Here is a 22,894-nt window from a genome sequence, read left to right as displayed (position 1 = left end):
TCTTGTGTGTCATTGAGATTGTAAGGTAAAGTGTGCCCACGCATTAATCGGAGTAATAAACTTGAGTGGAAAAATCGAGTGGTTTTTGTCTTGACATTTATGTGAGGACCTACTTAAGGACGTTATTCCGAAGTTTTCGAAATGGACCGCTAGTGCTTTTTTTCATAGTATTACTCATTGTATATATGTTTATTAAGTAGATGATTGATTATTATGCATATATTAGCTTAGGTTTCAATTTGATTATTCTGTATCCATTGCTAGTGAGATATATAGATAATTGGGAGTATAAATAAGGAAACAATAGTTTTATTTCTTAGTCGTTGTAGTATAGATGAAATTTGTAAGTAATTTCACTGGAAAACTCTCACGAGGCTATAACTCGTCCACTAGGAAATTCCTAGTGGTTTAAGGCCTTGTTGCATATGGTCAATGCAATCGCACTCGGCGAAACGAGATTAGTTATAACTCTATTTTTGGTCACTTATGCTAATTTATCATATTTGCTTGAGGACAAGCAAACTTCTGTTTGGAGGTGGTTTGATAAGAGCCCAAAACTGTAGTTTTAACCCCTTAACAATAATACTTTTAGACCAATTATGTGAGTAATAAATAAGAGTTAATGTTGATTACTTGTTTTTATGTATTTCAGGCATTGAAGTCTATTTTGTGTAGAAATGTGCCACTTTGGCGATATAAAGGAGCAATGGTTGGTTGCTAAGAAGTTTTGTGAATAAAGGTCAAGATTCAAGGGGAAAAAGCCTTGTAAAGCCTGGTTAGAAGCTGAGAAGTCGGAGTCAATGCGGACAGAAACAGCACACCAAAGTCAGCAGAACTTCAGAAGATTGTATCTTTGGACTCAAGTCTCGGAATCGGGCCTATCTTATGTCAAAACGACCGGCTCGGAAAGAGCTTTCCAATGGTCCAAGTCTTGACCCAATCAGAAGAGCAAAAGTGGACGAAAAGTCTGCTGAAGTCAGATCGTAAAAGGATCATTTGGAGATTGGGTTTTGGGCTCGATTTTCGGCCCAAAACATGGCTCCTCAGCCCATGCACGAAAATTGATCTCTGGTCTCCTCCATTTTGTATGAAGAAGACTTAGGGTCGCTTTGTTTTTCTCGAGCCTATGAATCTTTGAACGAATCTTTGAATGGCTCATTCCGAATGCTAAATGCTAAAGAATTCTAAAAACATGTTTGTTTTTCCAATGGTAGAATAGTCCCGCTCTGAAATTTGAATATAAATCAGGACAATTTTACTCATGCTATCTATTTTAAACATTAACTTGATTTCTTGTTAAACAAAAATATATATTATATTTGAGGAGAAGAGATGAATTATCGAAAAAAAATAAATGATAAATAAATTTATTTAAAATATGTTTTCACAAATATATTTTAACGGTTTATCTTTATATTTTGTTTATTTTCAAAATATATATATGTAATTCTATTTTTAACAAAGTGGATATCATTCACCCAAAAAATGACGCCAACATCAAATTTTGAAGAACTTATTTTGAAGCCATAAAAGTCAAGGTAGGAAAGTAGATGGGTTCTTAAGATTGGGTTCTTAAGAAAGGGCAAGAAGGGACTTTCTTGTTTCAAGTATTAGAATTCAAAGAAAAGAAATTTTGGTCTTTGAATCTTTGAATCAAAAAGTACCAATGAATGCTTACGAAAAAAAAACAAACAAGTTTTGAGCCTCTGAATGCTTAAAACTTAAGTTTAAGAGGCTCTGAATGCTGAATTCAAAAAAAACAAACAACCCCTTAGCTCTTAAGAATACTTAGATCTAGATTAGAAAATTAGGTTAGACTCCATTAATTAGTTCAAATAACTTAGTTTAGATCTAGTTTTTACATTCAATTAATTAGTTCAAATAACTTAGTTTATAACTTAGGTTATACCTTCATGTTGTCTTGCAGTTTCTTAAAGAAAAACAGCCTAATGAGGGATTCTTAATGTGGAGTTTGGTAGCTGTCCTCATCACAGCAAGTACTCCATCATTTAATCAAGTTTTAACTTTATATTTTGTTTTTATCTCAATTATATTTGAAAAATGTGATTAAACCTGATTAAGCTGAGGCCACCAGCTTGCTACTTCGTCTGGATCCTACTGTCTAGTCAGAACACCAAATCCATTCGCTAGACCAGGTGGTTGGTTTATATTCCTTTGACATCCAAACTAGGTGTTTGATCGGTTCTCATGATATGTGCGAGTACACAACACAGTTAGGCCTGCCAATATACAAACAGATAAAGGGCTGTGTCGCTTTGCCCAAAACATCGTTGGGCATTGGCATGAATTGTGGTGCCTCACAAGGCTTCACCCCTTAACTTGTACTAGATTCCAGAAACTGTGTCGAAGATTGCTGCAAGCCTGCAACGCAATAACTATTTAGAATGATTCAGTATTCTAAATTTTATTTTGGAAATGCAGTTGAAGGGTGTCGACACTGCCGTTATGCCGTTTTTAATTTGAAATGGCATATACAAGCTCCATTATCTAGATTTGGCTTAGGGTGCCCGTTTGTTTGACATACATGCTAATGAGTAGTGACACCATGCTTATTACCTAAAGGCTAGTGTTAAATAATCTACTTCATTCTTCTCCCATTTTTTATTTTAGTGACTCTTTTGTTTGTTCGTATCAGCAATTTGGCTTGCAATTGCAACATACTTGGAATTACCAGTATCAGCTCAACAATCAACCCAGGGTGCATTGTTAGGAACCATGCTTGTTACTGAAGGCATTAGATACTTACCTACATGGAACAAGGTAATAATTATTTACACATTTCTCAAGTTTCTAAGTTGTAATTAAGCATCAATTGTGCAAGGAATTAATAACACTGTAATTAGTTGGTTAGGTTCTAGCTCAACACTTTGACAATGTTTCTTAAAGCAGAGTTGCCTTGCTTCATAATTATTAATATTCAAAATAAATAGAATATTTGATTGGTAATCAGTATGATATGGTGAAAAGCTAGGTGTAGTTTTAATCAATGTTTATGAACACTTTTTTAACATTATACAACGAATTCATGTGTTACATTAAGCTCACTAGAGAATGAAATGCACAGTTACAGTGAAAAACTGGTCTTATGCAGAATGCAAATCACAATTACAATGGTGGAGGTCTCCTTTGGATTTTCCTCGAATGGACGATGGCTCCATTGATTGCTTGTGTAGGGGCATTCTGTTTCTTTAAGCTGTTAAATCTCATTGTGCTTCGCCATGAAAATGCTGAGAAACGAGCCCTCCTTTTTCTTCCTATTTGCTATGGAGCAACAACAGGACTCATATGTCTCTTTGTCATGTACCAGGTTCTTGTTGGTGATCATCTTATCATCACTTGGAATTTCGGCGATGCAAGTTGGTTGGAGAGATCTTCCAAAACTTTTCTCTTTTTAGTCATGTTCCATGTTGGCTTCAACGATTGCTCTTTATGAAACATAAACCATGGATGACTTAGTACTTCATCCGCAGTTAGCCTTGATGAGACATCCCAAGTGAGCATTCTCCTAACGAGATCCCGAGCAGGTCGCGATATGGTGACCCACATACCAGAGTTTAAGTTCAATTTCTTTTTCTTATGTGCCTCACGAAGTTCTTCCATTGAACTCGCCTCAAACGGTAAGGCCCCAACTAGGAGATAATGCAGGAGGACACCAGCACTCCAGATATCCACCTTCTCAGAATAATCTCCCAAAAGAACTTCTGGGGCAACATAAGATCGACTACCAACAAGACCAGACAAGTGATTACCAGTTGGAATCCACCACGTCGCTAGTCCAAAATCTGCAAGCTTCAACTTTCCTGATGCAGTGAGCAGGATGTTCTCCGGCTTAATGTCTCGGTGAACCACGCCATTTTCGTGGCAATGCTTAATTACTGATATCAACTCTTTTAATATAAGAGCTGATTTGCTTTCTGAACACCACCCCTTCTTGACAACCTTCTCAAACAAATCTCCACCAGAGCATAACTCCATCACAAGATGAAGACAGTCGGCGTCCTCATAAACTGCGTTGAGAGTGACTATACCAGGATGGCCAGACAGGTACTGCATTATTTCTATCTCCCTACGAACTCTCTTATCCACATTACGTAGGGTTTTGCAGGCAAACTCTACTCCGTTTACCTTACTTGTGCACAACCTCACTGAACCATACCCTCCCCTCCCGATTTCACGTCCCAAAACAAAATCTTCTTCAATCTTCTTCTGTACTCCTATCTTAGGGCCATCATCAACGCACTCTATCTTTCTCTTGAGACCACCCCCAGGACTTCCACGAGATGCATCAACAAAGCCGGCAAATAGATGAGAAAAATGGTCGGCACACCCAGCTTCAACTACCGTCATCTTCCTAATGCAAACAAATGATCTTTCTCCTCTACCTTGAAATATTTTTTCTATACCTTAAAGTTTTCTGAGATGAGTTTATGATGTTTCAAACAAAAAAACGAGGATGTCACTTGTTAATTTATAGGCACACTCAGCTTGATTCATACGCAAGTAACACGCGTTTACGAGTTCGACTTCTAATAGGAGAAGAAACGGTCTTTATTTGAGCCCATCAAGATAATAGCCAAAAAGCCCACTGACATACAAACTCTCTCGAAAATTGGCTTCAAACACGGCAGATCGTTCCACTTGTTGTAACATTACCTCTGCCACACAACCATGGTTTTAACATACTGCCTGGAACTGCAGGTCATTCCACTTGTTGTAACTACTGAGAGGTGGAAAACAGGACTTGCTGTGGCATTAGCTACCTTGAGCGGAGTTCTACTCTCTTTGGTAATCCCTCCAATAATTACTAAATCTTTTGCAGTCGATCATTACTGGTCGATTAGTTTAGGTGTTCTGTTCGTAAATTACTTGAAATACATTTTTTCTTAAGTTCACAACGACCCTTCACTTGTTATACAAATGAAGGCTGAATTGCTCGTTAAGAGTGTTAAAAGATTTCATGAGGGAAGACGTAGTTACTAATAATTAAAGTAGACATTCAATACTCATGTTGATTATTTTTTTCATCCAAATAAATTTATAACTTTTGTTGATTTTTTTTTTGTTATAGTTGGTGATGCTTCTCTTGGCTAGAAGAAGAATTAAAAGTCATGGAAATTCCAATGCAAGTGGAGAAAACAGTTCTTCTTCCAAGCTAGGTTTGATAGAGAGTATTGATGAAGAGAATAATGTGAAATCCAACAGCGATGGGGAGAAGTTCGAAGCTGCTTTGAAAAACTTCATGGAGATGAGAGTACTTGAGACTGTTTATGAAGAAGATGAGAGAAGCTGGGCATCTCCTCCAATCACAAACGAAGTTCCTGATCCCATTTTATCAGCTTCTCCAGTTGGTTCAGGGAAAGCTACTCCATTCAAACATCTTCTTGAATCTACACCAAATAGGCTTGTTCGTAAAAGGACTTTCAAGAAGATGCAGAAAACAACCTCAAGGGAGAAACTCTCTCACTTCTTCAATGAGCTTAAAAAGTCTGCTTTCTATCCTATAAGTTCTTAATTTGCACTATTTAGATACTCCACATATATGGTTGCCTGAACGTAGCATTATGATCTCCATGGTTTAACAAGATATTCTTGCCAAGGTTATTTTGACATACAATACATTGATTTTACGAGTAATTGCATTTCTTTCATTTTGAGATTAATCAACGGAGCTCATGACATTCTGTTATTCATTTTGTATATTTAAACAGGTAATTGAGTACGACAGACATACACTAGTTCGACATGCTCTAGCTGAGAAATTTGACGAGATAGAAAACTTCTTTGGTTTTCCACAACTCCTAGCGTCATGCCTTCTTGCGTAGGTTTTACCTATATAGATAAATTGGTTATTGTTAGAATAGTTGTATGAACACATCAACTAAAAGTAAGGAAGGAACAAGAGCAATGAAGAAACAAAGCTTTTTAACCAAAGCGCGGATTTTCCTTAAGGAAAGATTTCGCCCCTTCCAATGGTGCAGAAAGGCAACAGTGGCGTCTTCCTCACAGGATTCAATGGTTAACACCATTTGTTCATCTCCTCCACTTTGCACACACACACTAGTATTTAGAAATACACAAGAGATTCCAACAGTTATTACTTCTTTATTATCCTTTTTGTTTTTCCTGAAACCTTCATTTAAATCGAGTTACAGGTTTATTCAATCCTCTATTGAGATTGCAGCTATTGCGAGCCCCTATGGAGCCATTTTCGAAATATTTTATCGTAGGGCTAAATTTTCAGGAGACGGACAAGATGCGGTGAGTCTGATTTATTCTTTCAGGGCTCATGATCACATAGATATACAACATTTCAGCTTCCATTATAATGCTGCCAGAGAAATAGCAAAAACTCTGATCCAAATTCACTGTACTTGCATGTAATTGGGTATTGCATTCACTAACTATGCCAACGTTTAAGATATTCTTAGGGTCCCCTATCAAAGTCACTTGGTTGATTAGAGGCATTGGCGGATTTGCAGCTTCGATAGGATTTTATGTATGGGAATGGAAACTGACTCAGTGCCTAGGCGGGAAGCTTACTTATATGAGCAATTCTAGAGGATTGGCCTCACAATTGTGTACTGTGGCAACTATGATCATGATGACTAGGTTGAAACTTCCAGTGCCAAGTTGCCATGTTTTCGTTGGGTCCTTGATAGGCATAGGCATTGCGGACGATCCTTGGGTGAGTTTTACAAATATAATTACAAGGAACAGGACTGCTCTTAAAGACCTCTCCTACATTATTTTCTTAAGCATTCTCTGGTTTTATTTTGGCAGAACGTGAACTGGAAGCTCTTCATCAAATTCTTATTTGGATGGGTGTTCACCATAGTATTTTGCAGTGTGGTTGCTTGTGGAATCTACTCCTTCACAATATTCTCCCCTGCCTACGTAGTCCCCTGATTTTTCCTTTGCCACATCGATGTGGATATAACATTCAATTTACTTTACATTAATTTGTTTTTGTTTCTCAGAATGCAGCTTATACTTAGGACGTTATACTACTTTGGTTGTTGAATTGGTCTTAGAATCAAACTGTTGTGAGAAGCTCATTGATTGATTGGTTAGCTTTAATAGAAATGCCAGATTAGTAGATTACTGATGCAATGTACTTGCAGATCTTAATTACATACCAGGCTCACATATTATCCAATGCCTCAAATCACTTCTCTATCTTAAGACACTTTTTTCTTTCAATACATCTATCATAAGACACTTGCGTCTATTTTCTCTTGTGTTTGTTGGCTACTTATCTCAAGTACTACACTATTTCCCTAATGTTATTTACACTACTAAAATTTTGGAGACTCAAACTTTGTATCTAAGAAAATGTTTACTTTTGTCAGCAACTTGCCTAAACCCATAGCATACGGAGTTTGGTGGGCGCTTATGCGGAATGATACCGAAAGTATACAGCAACTTCCTTATGATTCATTACATTGTTAACTCTTCAGTCTTCAATCCATAGTATATATCACAGACCCTTATTTGCAGCATTCCTAAATCCCCACCATATATATATGTATCACAGACCGGCTACTAATTATACATGCATGCGCCACAACGTGTTTATAGTTTCACTCCATTCCTCACTTTGTCAAGATTTACACAAAAAAGGCCATATTAAGATCTGGACTCATTGTATTTTTGTAAAATTCAGTCATTATCAAGTGGGTCATGCTAATAACTATATAAGCATTTGTTTGAGAAAAGTTAAGATTTAAGAATAAGAACTATATCTGCATATGAGGTTTTCATGAATAACTTAATAATAATGTCAAGATCAACACCAACTAGCTAGCTTTGGCTACTCTAAATGGTATATATTAAACTTGGTAAAATAAGAAGGGTTTATAACTGATAATTGGTGAACTAAGAATAACAGCTGAAGCTAAATTTATAAAATTGACTACAGATTCGGATAATAAGTTTATATTAAACTTGAACAAATCAAATTGAAACAAGATTAAAACATGCTGAAGATCGAAGATGTAGTGCGTGGTACTTAACAATTGGTTTAATGTACTAGTTGGATCGAGAATATTGCCTTTTCAATTCTAGATACTATGGAACTGGATCAGTGGCGGAGCTAGGAAAGTAAGTGAGGGTGAGCCAGCCAGACAAAAACTAAGCATACAAAAAAAAAAAAAAAAAAAAAAAACATATATTATATATATTAATGTATTAGAAAAAAAAAATCAAATCCAAACAAGTACTTGTTCATAGTTGTCCTCGGCGGCCTTCTTTTTCGTCATCCTTCTTCATCTTCTGGAAGCGTTGTAAGATCAATTCGGTATCAATGCTATCAAAAACTTCTTTTTCAATGTATGTTATTAAACAATCATTCAACCACTCATCCGCCATCCGATTGCGCAAACGATTCTTTATGATATTCATAGCAGAAAATGCCCTCTCCATTGGCGGTAGAGCAACAGGTAAAATCAGCGGCAACTTAATCAACAAGTAAACAAGTGGGTACACAATGTCTTTCTTCGTCTCAACCATTTTTTTGGCTAGGCCGCTAATTCCATTTACTTCACCAAACTTAGTATCGGAACGCACATCAATGATATAATTCTCAAGTTGATCCGCTAATTCCATCTGATCTATCTCTAAAAAATCATCAGGATAAAGTCGAGCAAAACGGATCAACTTTTGCTTATCGAAAGCAACAAACGATTCACTAGGGTCAAGACATGCCATACAAAGAAGTAATTCTGTGTTTGCTTCATTAAACCGGTCGTTTAACTCTTGAATTTGCAAATCAATACAGTGATAGAATAATCCAACACGATAATAATGTAAATTGGTGTTTCATTTTCTTGGCCGAGACCTCCCTCGAGCCATATACCTTTCTTCCATATTTGGAACAACCACATCATGTTTGACACATAGTGAAGAAACTTCAAGTCGAGAAGACTATCCCACCCATCATCTCTCATTGCACCGTAAGCATACCTTTGTTATTTTAACAAGAGTCATGGCATTGACAATGTCTTGGTCTTCACGTTTGCAATGCCTTTGACAAATCATTGCTAATTCCTAGTATCGCTTTCATCAAATGCAAATTGAAGATAAATTCAAAAGATGCTGATCGAATCTAATAATCCGTAAGCCTCACCTCTTTGTTAGAGCTTGAACCATTTTCCGCTACATTATCAAGCACATCAACTCTTGAACCATAAGTGGTTATCATGCCAAGAAGTGTATAATAGTGTGAGCCCCATCGAAAGTGTCACCGGATCGTTTAAGACTAGTCTCTTGATTCAACCCTTTGCCACTTGAAATTTCTCCACTTTGTAATTTTGCAACAACTTTAGCCTTCATTGCATAAGAACATATCCCGTCGCTTACATGATGCTCCAACAAGATTTACCACATTAGAGAGAATACTAAAAAGGTTAGCGATTGATTCATGGTTCTTTTGCAACTGCTACAAGGGCTAAAGCGAAGCCGATGGGCAAAACAATAAACATAAAATGCGGACTCATTCTCCTTCATTACAAGTGTTTTTAGGCCATTCAAATCACCTTGCATATTCTTTGGCCCCATCATACCCTTGTCCACGCTAGCCTAAATATGCTCAACCCATGCTTGAGAATAACTCATCGATTGCCTTTTTAAGTGTTAATGCACTAGTTTCCTTAACATGCACAACTCCAAAAAATCTCTCAATCACGCTAACCTTTCTTATCGACATAACGCATAAAACAACCGCCATTTGCTCCTTAATTGATATATCACGTGCTTCATCAACTAAAATAGCAAACAATGAATTTCCATAATCTTTTAGAATAGCATTTGTAGTTTCCACGCTGCCGGAATTCACAATATCTTTTTGGATATCGGGCAATGTCAATTTCCGATTTTTAGAAGCATTATTAAGAACTTTCTTAATGACTTCGTTATGATCTTTTCGTAAAACCGTATAAGTTCAAAAAATTACCTTTATTGATCGACTCATCGATTCATCATGACCACGGAAAGCTAAACCTTGTCTCAAAAGAAACCTAATGCAATCGGTTATTGCAGGTTAGGTGTATTCGATAATCCCTTCGAACTTGGTCAAATTATGCGTGAAGAAATGTCACCGATATCTTTGCTCTTGATTTAATAAAGCCTGTGCTGCCCTATAAGCAATATTATGAGCACTATTTGGTCCTCCAACGTGCTCCTTTAATTTGGTTTTTCTTTCCCAATTAGTAAACCCCCTGTGAGAAAAAACATCCCCACCTCCTTGTGCCCCCTTATTAGGTTTAAAGAGATAACAATATAGACAAAATGCGGCATCCTCGTGAATACTATATTCCAACCAACTAAACTCCTCATACCACTCAATCTGAAAGCGTCGGATTCTCTTGCCTCTTGTTCTTGGAGGAAAAGCATGATTAGGCTGGCAAGGACCCCTAAGCAAATATGCTCTTCTCACCGAGTCTTGATCATTAGGATGATAATCTGAAATCTTTTTCCTCAGTGCAGGGTCTCCCTGAAGACTAGACAAGTCAAGTTCTTCACGATTTTCACGTTGAACCCACTTTGACGTGGGTTGCTCAACACCACCATCCTCAATTTCTTGGTGACTTCGCTTTGAAGAGGATCCTACTTCAACATTGGCAACATTATTTGTTTTATTAGGTGATTGAGTAGGTTGAGTGGATAACGACTTTCCTTTGATCAAATACTTTAACATATCTGTTTAAACAATTAAAATAAACTATTAATCAACTGAATTGAAATTGCACTAATTAAAATAAACTACCAATGTTATTATGATATTCACAAAATAAAATTAAATAAAAATATGTGGTTTAATGAATTCACAAAAAGAATACAAAAAAATTAAAAAAACATAGTTTAGGAATCAACTTAATATGAAAAGATAAAAAAAAATAAGACAAGAAATTTAATAATATTAGACTTACCTATAAAATTTTAGAAATTATAGATAACTAATTAAAATAATAGAGAAAAAGATAAAACTGTGAAAAAAGAGGTACTGCGTGTAGTGTGAGTTTTGCTTAAATTTTTGATAAAAATCAAATTGAGCTGAGTAAGATATTTTTGTTTTAGTTGTTTGTTTCAATTGTTTGGTTTTCGATTTGTGTGCCTGCTTTTTATTTTGTCTTTTTGGTCGGTTATGGGGTCGTGGGTTTTAGTTAGACACTTAGAATTGAAGCCAACACTGTTAAGTAGTATTAACCCAAGTACTTTAGTACTTTACACGACACACAACACACACACACAACACACAGTTAGCTTTAGTACTTTTACAACCCGGTGACAACACACCACGACAACAGTTAGCTTTTTACACAATGATAATTCCACACACACACACAGTTTAGCTTTTTGGTCAGTTTTTTGGATCTAGCTAGCTTTTCAGTTTTTTTGGGATCTAGCTAGCTTTTTGGTTTATGTGAATAGTAGAAAAAAAATTGTTTGCGAAAGTTGAGGGTGAGCCAGGACGTACCCTGGGCCCCCCCTGGCTCCGCCACTGAACGGATTCGAACGCCGTCGCCTATATATATATAGACAAAACTAAATAAATTTGAAATATATGTGAAGTGTGTTCTTCAAAAATATTTATTACGACAAGTAATTAAAATTAGGGTTATTTAGGAATTGGTCCTACTTATTTAGGAGTATTTAGGGATAGGTCCTAAAATTATCGATTATTAGGCTTTAGTTCTACTTCTATCGATTGATTTTGAGTCGTCTCAGTTGACCGTGGTCAACCCATTTTATAATAATATATTTTTCATTTTTTATCAAAATGGCCAAACTACCCTTCATCATCCTATAATACTGCCCACATTCTTGAGGAGGCGGTTTCTTCGATTGAGAATGGGGTTCTTCTAAACCTCGCTTCCTTCGCCGTCGAGATATATCGGACTCTTTCTGTCCGAGAGAGATTCTCAAGGCACTTTTGAATTTAGATTTGATTGGTTTCCACACTTTTGATTACGCATACGACATTTCCTTTCTTGTTTCGGTCGAATGTTGGGTTTGGAGTATCGATCAAAGAGAGGTTATATCGGATTAGAGTAATAGAAGAATGGTTGGGATCAAGATCATGCGGTTAAGGGTTCACATGGGTCGATTGAATCAGATTGAGTCTCGCAGATAAGGAGTGGAACGTAGAAGAGTTTAAACAAAGAATTTGAAGGGATATAGTGTTGCTTGGTGTGGATGACATGGATATCTTCAAAGGAATTAATTTGAAGTTATTGGCAATGGAGCATATGCTTAGCAAGCACTAAACCGCGGGGAGGGTATTGTATTGGTTCAGATTGCAAACTCGCTAGAGGAAGAGGACGAGACCTTCATGCAATCTGGTGAGATACAAGCCCAATGTTTTGCGAGAGGATCAACAAACAATTTGGACAACCCGGTTATGAACCGATAGTCTTTCCGATAGGCTGTCTCGATAAGTGAAAGAATGGCTTTCACGCCATTCCGAATGTGTTGTTGTTACGGTTGAGAGGGAAGGGATGAATCTTACTCCTTATGAATACATTGTGTGTCGACGGGGTGTATCTAGTTTGAATCTAGTTTAGATTCAAATCTTCCCAAAAAGAGTATGTTAGTAGTATCTGAGTTCATTGGTTGTTCTCCTTCACTTAGTGGCTTATTCGGATTAATCCTTGGAATGTTGAAGCCGGAGGCATTGAATGATGCAATCTCAATGGTCAAGCAGAGAAAAGCGCGACATGAGAAGCATTATAGGTATGTTAGTACCCATGATGTGGCTTACTGGTCTCGGAGCTTCATGTAGGACATGGAGAGAACGTGTAGAGATCATTTCAGGAGAAGGTGTTGGGAAGGGTAGTTTGGTCATTTTGATAAAAAAAATGAAAAATATATTATTAAAAAATGGGTTGACCACGGTCAACTGAGACGACTCAAAGTCAATCGATAGAAGTAGAACTAAAGCCTCATAATCGATAATTTTAGGACCTATCCCTAAATACCCCTAAATAAGTAGGACCAATCTCTAAATAATCCTAGTTTGTTTTAATTTAATAAGTAGTTATTCATAATCTTAGTTTTAAATTAGTTTTAAATTTTAGTTTTAATTCATTTTGAATCATTATTGTTATTGTTCAAATAGATTAATAGAGTTTAAATTAGTTATTAAATTATGACTTGTTATTATTGTTCTTGTGTTGGGAATGATAGTATAGAAATTTCACATCACACATTACTCTTACCATTGTTCTTTGTATTTGTTCAATTGAATTTGTTTAAATCTTGAGAGTTAAGAGTGGAACGAATCCGTACTCTATATATATTGCATGAATCTATATGTGAGAGTAGAAAATAAATAATTGATACCGTAAGAATAAGATTAGAGTAAATCTAGTCGAGTTTTTATGGGTTATCATATGTTGATGACATCTTACTGACAGGAAATTCATTGTCTCATTGTGAATCAATAGTTCAAAGGTTGAGCATACAGTTTGCAATGAAATGAAAGACTTGGGGAATATAAGTCACTTTCTAGGTTTGCAAATTACAAGGACTAAAAACTATATATTTTTATGTCAGACTAAATATATTTTGGATATTCTTCAAAAGCATGATATGTCATAAGCAAAGCATGTCTCCACCCCAGCTGCTACTAATTCAAGACTTGATAATATCATTGGAGATTTATTAGAAGACTACAAAATACAGACAAATAGTTGGAGCTTTGCAATATCTTACATGGAGCAGATCGACCAGATATTTCTTTCTCAATAAATCAGGTTTGTCAGTACCTGCAATTTCCAAGAACTACTCATTTAGCTGCAGCGAAAAGGATTTTAAGATATCTCAAAGGTACTTTAGATTATGGCTGGATCAATATTAGACAGAAGATCTACAAGTGGTTACCTAGTATTCTATGGAAATACTCCAATTTCTTGGTCAACAAAGAAGCAACCTACTGTCTCAAGATCAAGTATAGAGTCTGAGCACCGGTCATAAGCTCACACTGCAGCAGAACTTTCGTGGCTTAAAAACTTATTCAGAGATCTACACATTCCTATTTACACTCAACCACTCTTGTGGTGTGATAACATCAGTGCCATCTCATTAGCCTCAAATCCAGTTTTTCATGCACGAACCAAACATATTGAAGTGGATTACCATTTTAATTTGTCAGAGAATTTGCCACAAGCAAAGCAATTCAAATAAAGTATGTCTGCAACCAAGATCAACTAGTAGACATTCTGACAAAAGGCTTATCAAAGCAACGTCATCTCTATCTCCAATCCAAGCTATTAGTAGTTTCTAAACCTACTTCTGCTTGAGGGGGTATATTAGACAACAGTCCACGTCAGTTAGTTTCTAGAAGAAAGTTTGTTAGTGCAGAAATTGTATTCTGTTAGTTAGTTAGATTTCTGTTCTGGATTGAGTTAGACTGTGAATGTAATCCTATATAAAGTGTAATTGTAATTCATAATCAGTTAATGAGAATACTTTCATTTAACAGTTTCACAAAGCAGTTTCATTTAACAGTTTCTGTCAGTTATACTTTCATATACGCGTTATAGAGGTGGATACTAGTGCATACAATATCTTCTTACTATTCACAAAGCATGACACTTCAATCTTTCTATGTCACAATGTAACATTATTCACAAGACATGACACTTCAATCGTTCAATTTTTTTCTAAACCCCTCTCCTGGGCACTAATAATTATATTCTTCAATTGGGGCTCTACTTCGTACTCTGAAAGATGTATAAATTCCCATCAAATGAAGGATTCAAGCTAAATATCCAGTTTTTGCATATTTATCTACTTGTGTGAAATCAAGGAACTGATCCATTTTGCCTTTCACAAGGAATCTGCGAAAAGAAAAACAAGAAGTTTCGTGTGAAAAATATTGTAAATGTTGGAATTGAAACTTTTCTTTTAAGAGGGAGAGGTATGGCTTACTTTTCTAGTAAAACTCTTGCCATAGACTGACAGGCTCCTGGAACAGATGATTGCATATTTATAGCAATATTTGGATTGTGAATACTTTGACGGATGTGTATCCAACCATGTTGTCCATGCTCTTCATCTGAAACTTTAGCCCTACGTACATTGTGCACCATCAGTCCATCATAAACTTCTCAGTGAGAATAGTTGTAGCATCCATGATCAGAATATATCCTCGGAGTGTTAAGTTTAAACAAATGTCGGTTTCAAAGTGGGTAAAATCCCAGCCTTAAGTTTCTTGAAAATAGTGGTTAAAGTATGATGTTTGATTTTTCAGTACCTGTACATGCGTGCGTCGATAGCAGTCGGAGAGTCATTAGAGTCCACGAGGCATCCCTCACTCACCCAACAGTCCCCACATGAATCCAACTCCCAACCTTCAAGCCGTCCTTCCTGGGAAAGGGGATGGATTAGTATCCAACACGGTTTACAGTTGTTAATGTGAACAAAGTTCAAATTCACAGACCCTGTTTTGATTGGATTAAATTAGATCAAAGAAAGTTCTGAGCTATAAATGTTGAGAATAATGTTGTCAAAGGGGTCTGGTTATGTTTTGATAGAAGACTAGGCCTAATATTGGTATGACGATGGAGGCAAAACTTCATTCAATTCTCATTGCTTTGCAAAGTGTCTAATTGTATTTCGCACTTATGGCACGATTAGTTGTGGAGTTTTTTCTACCAGCAAACAGAGCAAAAATACACACCATCTCAGAACATTGCACTGATTAGCAATGCTATTACACCGAAATCTTTGCCATTAACCAAGAAGTTGTATGTAAGTTATAAATTTACCTCTATGTAGTTTCTAAATGTTTCAATTGTTTCGACACCTCTCTCCTTTGCATATCTTGGTTCAGAGCAGATGTTCATCCTTAGCTCTACGGACTCTGCTGGATCTTCGAGCTCTTTAATTAGACTACCTATTCCTTCTTTGGATCCAGCAAGCTTCATGCACACCATCTTGATTATAATCTTCACTACCATGTAAGCACCTAAAACAGGCAAATGAGCCCAAGGATGCCGAAAAATAAAAGGTGTAAAACTAAATTAAGCAGTGTGGAATAATCCAACTAGTCTTTCATGATTTCTTAATCTATCTGTTAATAACTTAAAAATGCAGAGAATGATAACATGTTGTTCATATTGATTATGTACGACGACATTTAAGGTATACTATGAGAACAGAAGGAAAGAAATAGGTGCATTGTTAGTTTACCATCATCAAGGAAATGATTCTCTTTCAAGGCACCATGACCAGAAGTTTCCATCATAAGATGTGTTTCAATACCCTCCTGGTTGAGTTGAACACCCTTGCCAATGACATTTCGATACCCAACACGGTAAAGACAATGCTGACCCCTCGTTCAGTTATGAACCGTGTGAGTGCCATACTAGTACGTGCATCAGTGACAATGGTAGTGCCAGGATGCTCACCCAAAACAATGGATGACATGAGTGCAATGAGCCTATCCCCATTGATTGCATTTCCTGCATTATCGACCACACCACTCCGATCAACATCAGTGTCAAAAACAATTCCAAGGTCAGCTGATTGTTCCAATACTGCAGCTCCGGTAAGGGACATTGCAATCTTGTCCTCGGGATTAGGAATGTGGTTAGGGAACATTCCATCTGGTTGGAGGTTAAGAGAGCCAAATGTGTCAGCTCCAAGCTTGTCCAATACATCCCATGTAAAAAACCCTCCTGAACCATTTCCTGCATTTACAATAATCTGCAATCCAAATAAAAATTTGAGACATTTAGGATCTTTCTAGTTTTCAAAAATATTTTCATTGTATGACAAGTTCCTAAGAAGATTTCTGACATGCATTATGAAGTAAAACATATAAAAAATATTCTTGAATAAAGGAAATTTGCATGGATAGACTTCAGTTATACATAAAATGAGAGAAACAGAGAAGTGTGGAGTATCATCATGAACCTTAAATCCCTCAAGTGGAGTATCAAAATGCAATGGATGATTTACTCTTTCCTTGATAATATCCCGAAGGTGCTTTGCATAGGTGCTCATGAAATCAACTTTAAGCGCGGTGCCCATAGCAACCGAAATCTTTGCTAGCCTGTTTGCATACTTATTAGCAGCTCGGTTGCATATTACTTCAACATCGGTTGAGCACAATCCACCTTTTGGAGTAAAAAATTTGAGCCCGTTACGGGAATATGGTAGATGAGAAGCTGTCATCTGCATCACAAAAATGGTCACACCATGTTAATAAATGCTAGTAAATTCGTTAGATAGAATAAAATTGATGACTTGCTAGTCAAGTTGGATTATGTAAAAGCTCAGTTTTTGGGTAGCATCTGTAATTAAGAGTGGATTTTACTGTGTGTACCCAAAATCTTACTGAGTGGATGCAGGATCTATCAATAACACAGTCGGGTTTCAGTGAAGTTTTAGGTATTAAAAATGAGTTTAATTACAACTACAGTACCATGAGTGAAGCATCATAGGAAAATGGAGGTAGCAAAGTACTCATAAAACAGGCAGGAGTAGTAGCAAGACCCATATCAAATGGTACACAACCAGCACGTTTCAACCCTGTGAATATGGCTACACTCAACGTCGGACCACTAATTCTAGGATCCCTTCCAAGTGATACTCTAACAGCATCTGGGACTAGTCCTCCATGTTCCCTTTTCAAACCATCAGTTACCCATTCACCAAAACTCTCAGCAATTGCTTCTACTGCTGATGGAGTAAGATCCACTGTTCGACCTTTCTCGCCTTCAACAGCAACACCACGAACATCTGATCCGTTTTGAAGTCGCCTAATCTTTTCAACGTCTTCGTCCACCACAACTTCATTGAGTTTTGTTACATTACATGACTGTTTACACAGAATGTGGCTTGACCGAAACCGAAACGAATATTGGACATTTGTATTACTGTAATTAAATTGAAGAGTCACTGGAGATGACTTCATATTTGTTCTATGAGCATTACATCGTAGAGTGATTGAGGAGGTTGAAGTGGTAGCCATGAGTCCTTGTCAAGTTAACACATTATTTTGTATATCAAATGGTTTTGAGTTCAGAGAAATATCAGAAGCAAGTATGTTCTATAAGAGAAGATAAGATTTTTCAGTCATATAACAAATAACAACCCCATGATTCAAATTTTTCCCAGCCAAATATTTGAGGAAAGCTCCAAATACTTGGACACTATGTACTTCAATATACAGAGATCTTTTGTCAGCTATAGGTGAACTCAAACGTTTTTTAGTGGCTGAAATTTGAGAAAAAGCTACAATCTGTTTTATGCAATATGAAAGGTTTTCAGCAATCAGGAACTCGAGCATATTCTTAATATTATATTATCCTCAAGAGGCAAAACACCCAGTTATAGACTGACCGGTTTGTGTGTACCCTTCTTGCTTTTGTCGGGAACTGTAATCGGAGTAGCAAGCACAGTCGTATACGAAAAAGGGCCAAGAATAAACTAATATTAACAATTGCTACAAAGGAACTCTCCTGGACTACGCCCATTGCTCACCATTGTAGATTGCCAAAAAATCGATTTCAATAGCACAAAAATAGATAAAAAGTCGATTAGCATTAGAATAAATAGAAAAAATATTAAGAACTGTGTCAATTTCCAACAATTGCCGGTGATTAACACAATTAGGGGATGATAGTAGTATGAAATTAAAACGTGTGTGAGTGTTAACTTTTTTTCACAATTAGGGGATGATAGTAGTATGAAATAAAAACGTGTGTGAGTGTTAACTTTTTTTCAATGTGGGACTTTAACAAATTTATTGAACAGTAATTAACCTGGCCATCCTGTTCAACAAATTTTGCACCAATGTTGGATCAATGAAAAAGCGATTAACATATTATGTCGCTAAACCAGATTCAATTGGTGTCATGACTCATGAGTCATGAGAAACATTTGCCCATTAATATAAAATTTTAAAACAAGGATAATAATTTGATAGATATATTGTTAGCAGAGGTAGATAGATTAGGATAATGACACATATATCCTGCAAACAAGTGATAATATGACGTCTGTGCAAATGGGCCTAAGCTCACTGCGATCCTTGTGTGACTACCAGTATGTCTAAACTAGTGAACGCCATTTTTTGTGATTTTGAGTTGGTTTGCCGATATGAAGTTCGTCAAAATTTAATTAAGTTAATTAGCATGAGATATTTTGTGATGTGGCCCGTAAGGTAATTGTTACATAGATAAGAAGCTTCGGTTAGTTATCGGAAAAAAGATTAAAAAAACATGTAATTTTTGCTTAATCATATTTCGTCCCACATCAGCAAATAGTTATTTTTACTAAACTTAGTCGGGTTAAATATACTTAGAGCATTTTTAGAGAGAAACCAAGAAAACACCAAATTTTTAAACCAAACCAAACACCAAACTAAAAAACACCAAACAAAAAAAAAGAAACATCAAATATTCGACATTAAAGAAACATCAAATAAACCGACATATAAATGATCGCGGCTTTTCAAAACCAGCTTGAATCCCATCTTAAAAGCCCAAGTCCACACAGTTTTTCAAAAACCGCGTGATTGAAGCCCACACTCACACTCTACCCAAGCCCATGTGGTGTTCAAAAATTTTGATACCACACCAAAACTGGAACCAAATTTTAGCCGATTTGGTGTTTGGTTTGGTGGTTTTTAGTGTTTTCATCAATATGTATATCTCCTTAAAATGAAAAAACGCGTAGAAATTTGGTGTTTGATACTAAAATAATATCTCACCTAAAGATGCTCTTAGTCTGGCTAGAACATGGAGACGTTTGGTGCAAGACAACCTCGACGTATACACCTTATTAAAAGAACCCTTTGTTTTGGCCAGCCTAAACTCGATTTCATTGTTGTCATGAGATTATGAGAACCATTTTTATTTATTTATGGCATGAACTCTAATCAGTTCAAAGTTCTAAAAATGTCAAAAACAGAACTGCCAATGACATATCAAAACAAGGTTAATAGTTTGACTGCAATATTGTTAGTAGAGGCGGATAGCATACTAAATGCATGTCCCCTGCCCATAGGTTGCTCACCCATTCTATTTGCATAAAACTAGGTTAAAAACCCTAATTCCAGTCTTTATTAGCATAAAACCCATTGACTTTATAAATTACGTCTAAAGCCCACCCGGTTTTTAAAAGTGCGAAATAAAAGTTTCATTTTTAGTAAGTCACAAGAAAAAACCAACCGTATCTTATTTGTTTTTTCAAAATACCGTATATACCTTTTTATAGTATTTCTTATTCATTTCTTCAAAATCCCAAAATTGAACACATTAAACTTCAATTCCAATGATAGAAACGAAAGAAGAAAAAGAAAATAATGTCATCCAATTAGACAAAGAAGTAAAAGAAGGAGACTTCAAAGAATTAGAATACTTGTTTTTCAAAAAAAAAATGGTCATTCCAATCCTTTAAAACCTCAACCTTTCACTTTCAATCTTCAAAACCCACCAACACATCCATTAGCAGTATTAGAAAACCCTCCAGCTCTATTTATCGCTCATTCTCAAGGTAAAACTTTTTATTTATTGTGAATTAGGGTTTTATCTGATTAATTGAATTGCAATTTTCTAGGGTTTTATGTGGCGAGAACTAAGGATATTATCGAAAGAGGCGAAAGAGAAAAAAGGTTGTTGTATTAAGGAGATGAGTGTTGTTGATGTACAATTTGGTAGAGTTCATATTATAGCTGTGTCCAAAGATTGTTCGACATTGGCGGCTTGTGTTGGTGCAAAGATTTACTTTTTTGAGATTGAGTCGCTTTTGAATAAGGTATAATGTTGTTGAAATTTTGAATTTGTTGTTGTTGTTTTGGATTTTGTGGTATTATTTTTCTGTATTTGTCACAGATATTAGATTGGAAAATTGGGCAAATGTAGACTTCCGCGGTGCTAGAGACAGTAAGATGTGCTCAACACTAGCTGAATGTTTCAATGCATGGATCACTAAGGAGCATTTCTTGCCTATTACTCCTATGCTTTTTGGAATCATAAAAAAGATGATGGAAATGAGTTGGAATAGATTGGAGGAGTCTATGAAATATAATTCCATTTTATGTCCAAAAATGGAGATGGTATTAGCTAGCAAAGTTGAAGCTGCAAGGACTTTGAGGGTGGTTAGATCCAATGAAAATCAATTTCTAGTTCTTAGCGACGTTATTCATTCAAACTTGGGATATTTTTTTCGGCAATGACTTACATGGTAGTGGAGCTTTTCAAAGTTCAGGGGGTGCGATAGCCCCCACATGCACCCCCTAGTTCCATCTATGCATTCAGTTGATTTGATGAATAGAACATGTACTTATAACTATTGGCATATCGATAATTTCCTTTGCATACATGTTATCGCCTATATTGGTAGTTAGGGTGATGAAGGATATACGATGATCGCATTTAAGCAATGTTATGGCTACATTGATGAAGGATATACGGTGATCACGTTTAGGCAATGTTACTCACATTTTATCAAGCCAGTTCCGAATGATTATATGCCAAGAAGTATGCTTGATTCTCCTGCGATTTATCCGTGTAGTCCAAAGATTGATCCTAGTAGACCCAAGAAGAAAATAATTGAAAGCACCGGTGTGATTCGTTAGTCGGTGATCAGTTTTGATGTTCTTGGCAAATGATATTTTTTTTGTTATCTTAATTGAGATTTTTAAGTTTGGTCTTCTGACATTTGTTAATGAGAAATTAATACTCATTGTATACTTTTATTAAATGTTGATACTCATTTGAGATTATTCGCTAGTCGGTTTGTTTTATTTTTCATTTGTTATAATGGAATTTCATAATATGTGAAATGATTCATGTTGTAGTTGTCATTGACAGTGCAACATTCATGTTGCAGTCGTAATTGAGAGTACAACATCCATGTTGCATGCAGTCGTAATTGACAATACAACATTCATGTTGCAGTCGTAATTGACAGTGCAATATTCATATTGCAGAGTGCAACATACATGTTGCAGTCGTAATTGACAAACAACATGCATTCATGTTGCCGTAGGAGTTGAGAGTGCAACATCCATGTTGCAGTCGTCATTGATAATGCAACATTATTCATGTTGCAGTCGTAATTGACAGTGTAACATTCACGTTGTTATAGGAGTTGAGAGTGCATCATCCATATTGCAGTCGTCATTGACAGTGCAACATTCATGTTGCAGTTGTAATTGACAGTGCAACATTCATGTTGCTGTAGGAGTTGAGAGTGCAACATCTATCCATGTTGCAGTGGGATATTGCACAAGAACCATGCGTGAGACTTACTTTTTTTGAACCCATCTCTTTTAGAGGAGACTTCTCCTTTTAAACGGAGTGCTTTTGTCTTTGGAATCATGTACTCATAATATAGACAAAGTTAAACCCATTTGTAGGAAATTTGGAATTTAGGAAGCAACTGGCTGAGGTATTCAACATGAACAAACATAGGATACTAGCATTTAAGAACAAGCCACCACCAGCTGCTTGTGACTGTCGATAATTGTAAACGTCGACAATTGGAAGATTCTTTTAAAAACATGGATGTTACACAATTGTAAACACACAGTACACCTGATAAACGATATTACAAAAATAATGCTATGTACATATATAAAAGAATCTTGGCTTTTAGGATTCTTATCCCACGTGCTCTACCTTTTTTAACTAAAGATCCATTCTTTTTAAGTTAACTTCATCACGACAATACTTAGAGTACATTTGAATCAAAAGTAATAAGTGCACTTTATATTGTGTATAGCCATTAAGTTTTTAACATTCGTATATGAGTGTATGTAATCTCAATTATTTGATATCAATGTAACAGTGCAACATCCATCTTGCAATAGAGGTGACAGTGTAACATCTATATTGTGATAATTGACAGTGCAACATTC

General features: G+C 36.1%; 3 protein-coding genes and 2 pseudogenes across 3 annotated transcripts; 3 read left to right on the top strand and 2 right to left on the bottom strand.

Annotated features, from left to right (window-relative positions):
• The first annotated feature begins 1,854 nt into the window (after nt 1–1,854).
• Nucleotides 1,855–7,122, top strand: LOC147478291 (uncharacterized). Its single transcript, XM_086584658.1, has 8 exons — nt 1,855–1,997; nt 2,657–2,781; nt 3,113–3,328; nt 4,720–4,806; nt 5,090–5,839; nt 6,174–6,279; nt 6,450–6,706; nt 6,802–7,122. The coding sequence occupies exons 1-5, from the start codon at nt 1,964–1,966 to the stop codon at nt 5,531–5,533; spliced, it is 906 nt and encodes a 301-aa protein (XP_086440784.1). The 5' UTR covers nt 1,855–1,963; the 3' UTR covers nt 5,534–5,839; nt 6,174–6,279; nt 6,450–6,706; nt 6,802–7,122.
• LOC147478293 (serine/threonine-protein kinase PEPKR2 pseudogene) lies at nt 3,296–4,443 on the bottom strand (annotated as a pseudogene).
• On the top strand, nt 6,425–7,016 carry LOC147478292 (phosphate-repressible phosphate permease pho-4-like). The gene is made up of 3 exons (XM_086586205.1): nt 6,425–6,706; nt 6,802–6,915; nt 6,999–7,016. The coding sequence occupies exons 1-3, from the start codon at nt 6,425–6,427 to the stop codon at nt 7,014–7,016; spliced, it is 414 nt and encodes a 137-aa protein (XP_086442331.1).
• Nucleotides 7,123–11,161: 4,039 nt separating the features above from the next.
• Nucleotides 11,162–12,853, top strand: LOC147478290 (putative alpha,alpha-trehalose-phosphate synthase [UDP-forming] 7 pseudogene; annotated as a pseudogene).
• Nucleotides 12,854–14,574: 1,721 nt separating this feature from the next.
• Nucleotides 14,575–18,099, bottom strand: LOC147478289 (phosphoglucomutase, putative / glucose phosphomutase). Its single transcript, XM_086584398.1, is given in 8 exon segments — nt 14,575–14,858; nt 14,950–15,090; nt 15,275–15,387; nt 15,789–15,988; nt 16,213–16,356; nt 16,359–16,728; nt 16,939–17,199; nt 17,450–18,099. Coding segments are annotated over 8 exon segments (1,860 nt in total). The 5' UTR covers nt 17,999–18,099; the 3' UTR covers nt 14,575–14,776.
• Nucleotides 18,100–22,894: the final 4,795 nt, after the last annotated feature.

Source organism: Coptis chinensis, chromosome 9 (assembly GCF_015680905.1).
Source record: "Coptis chinensis isolate HL-2020 chromosome 9, ASM1568090v1, whole genome shotgun sequence".
Classification (NCBI taxonomy): domain Eukaryota; kingdom Viridiplantae; phylum Streptophyta; class Magnoliopsida; order Ranunculales; family Ranunculaceae; genus Coptis; species Coptis chinensis.
This window is presented reverse-complemented; position numbering and strand designations above follow the sequence as displayed.

Coding starts and splice junctions, on each gene's coding strand:
- LOC147478292 (XM_086586205.1), top strand. CDS start 6,425: ATGCCAACGTTTAAGATATTCTTAGGGTCCCCTATCAAAGTCACTTGG. Junction 6,707..6,801: donor GCATTGCGGACGATCCTTGG/GTGAGTTTTACA, acceptor TTATTTTGGCAG/AACGTGAACTGGAAGCTCTT.
- LOC147478291 (XM_086584658.1), top strand. CDS start 1,964: ATGTGGAGTTTGGTAGCTGTCCTCATCACAGCAA. Junction 1,998..2,656: donor AGCTGTCCTCATCACAGCAA/GTACTCCATCAT, acceptor TGTTCGTATCAG/CAATTTGGCTTGCAATTGCA. Junction 4,807..5,089: donor GCGGAGTTCTACTCTCTTTG/GTAATCCCTCCA, acceptor TTTTTGTTATAG/TTGGTGATGCTTCTCTTGGC.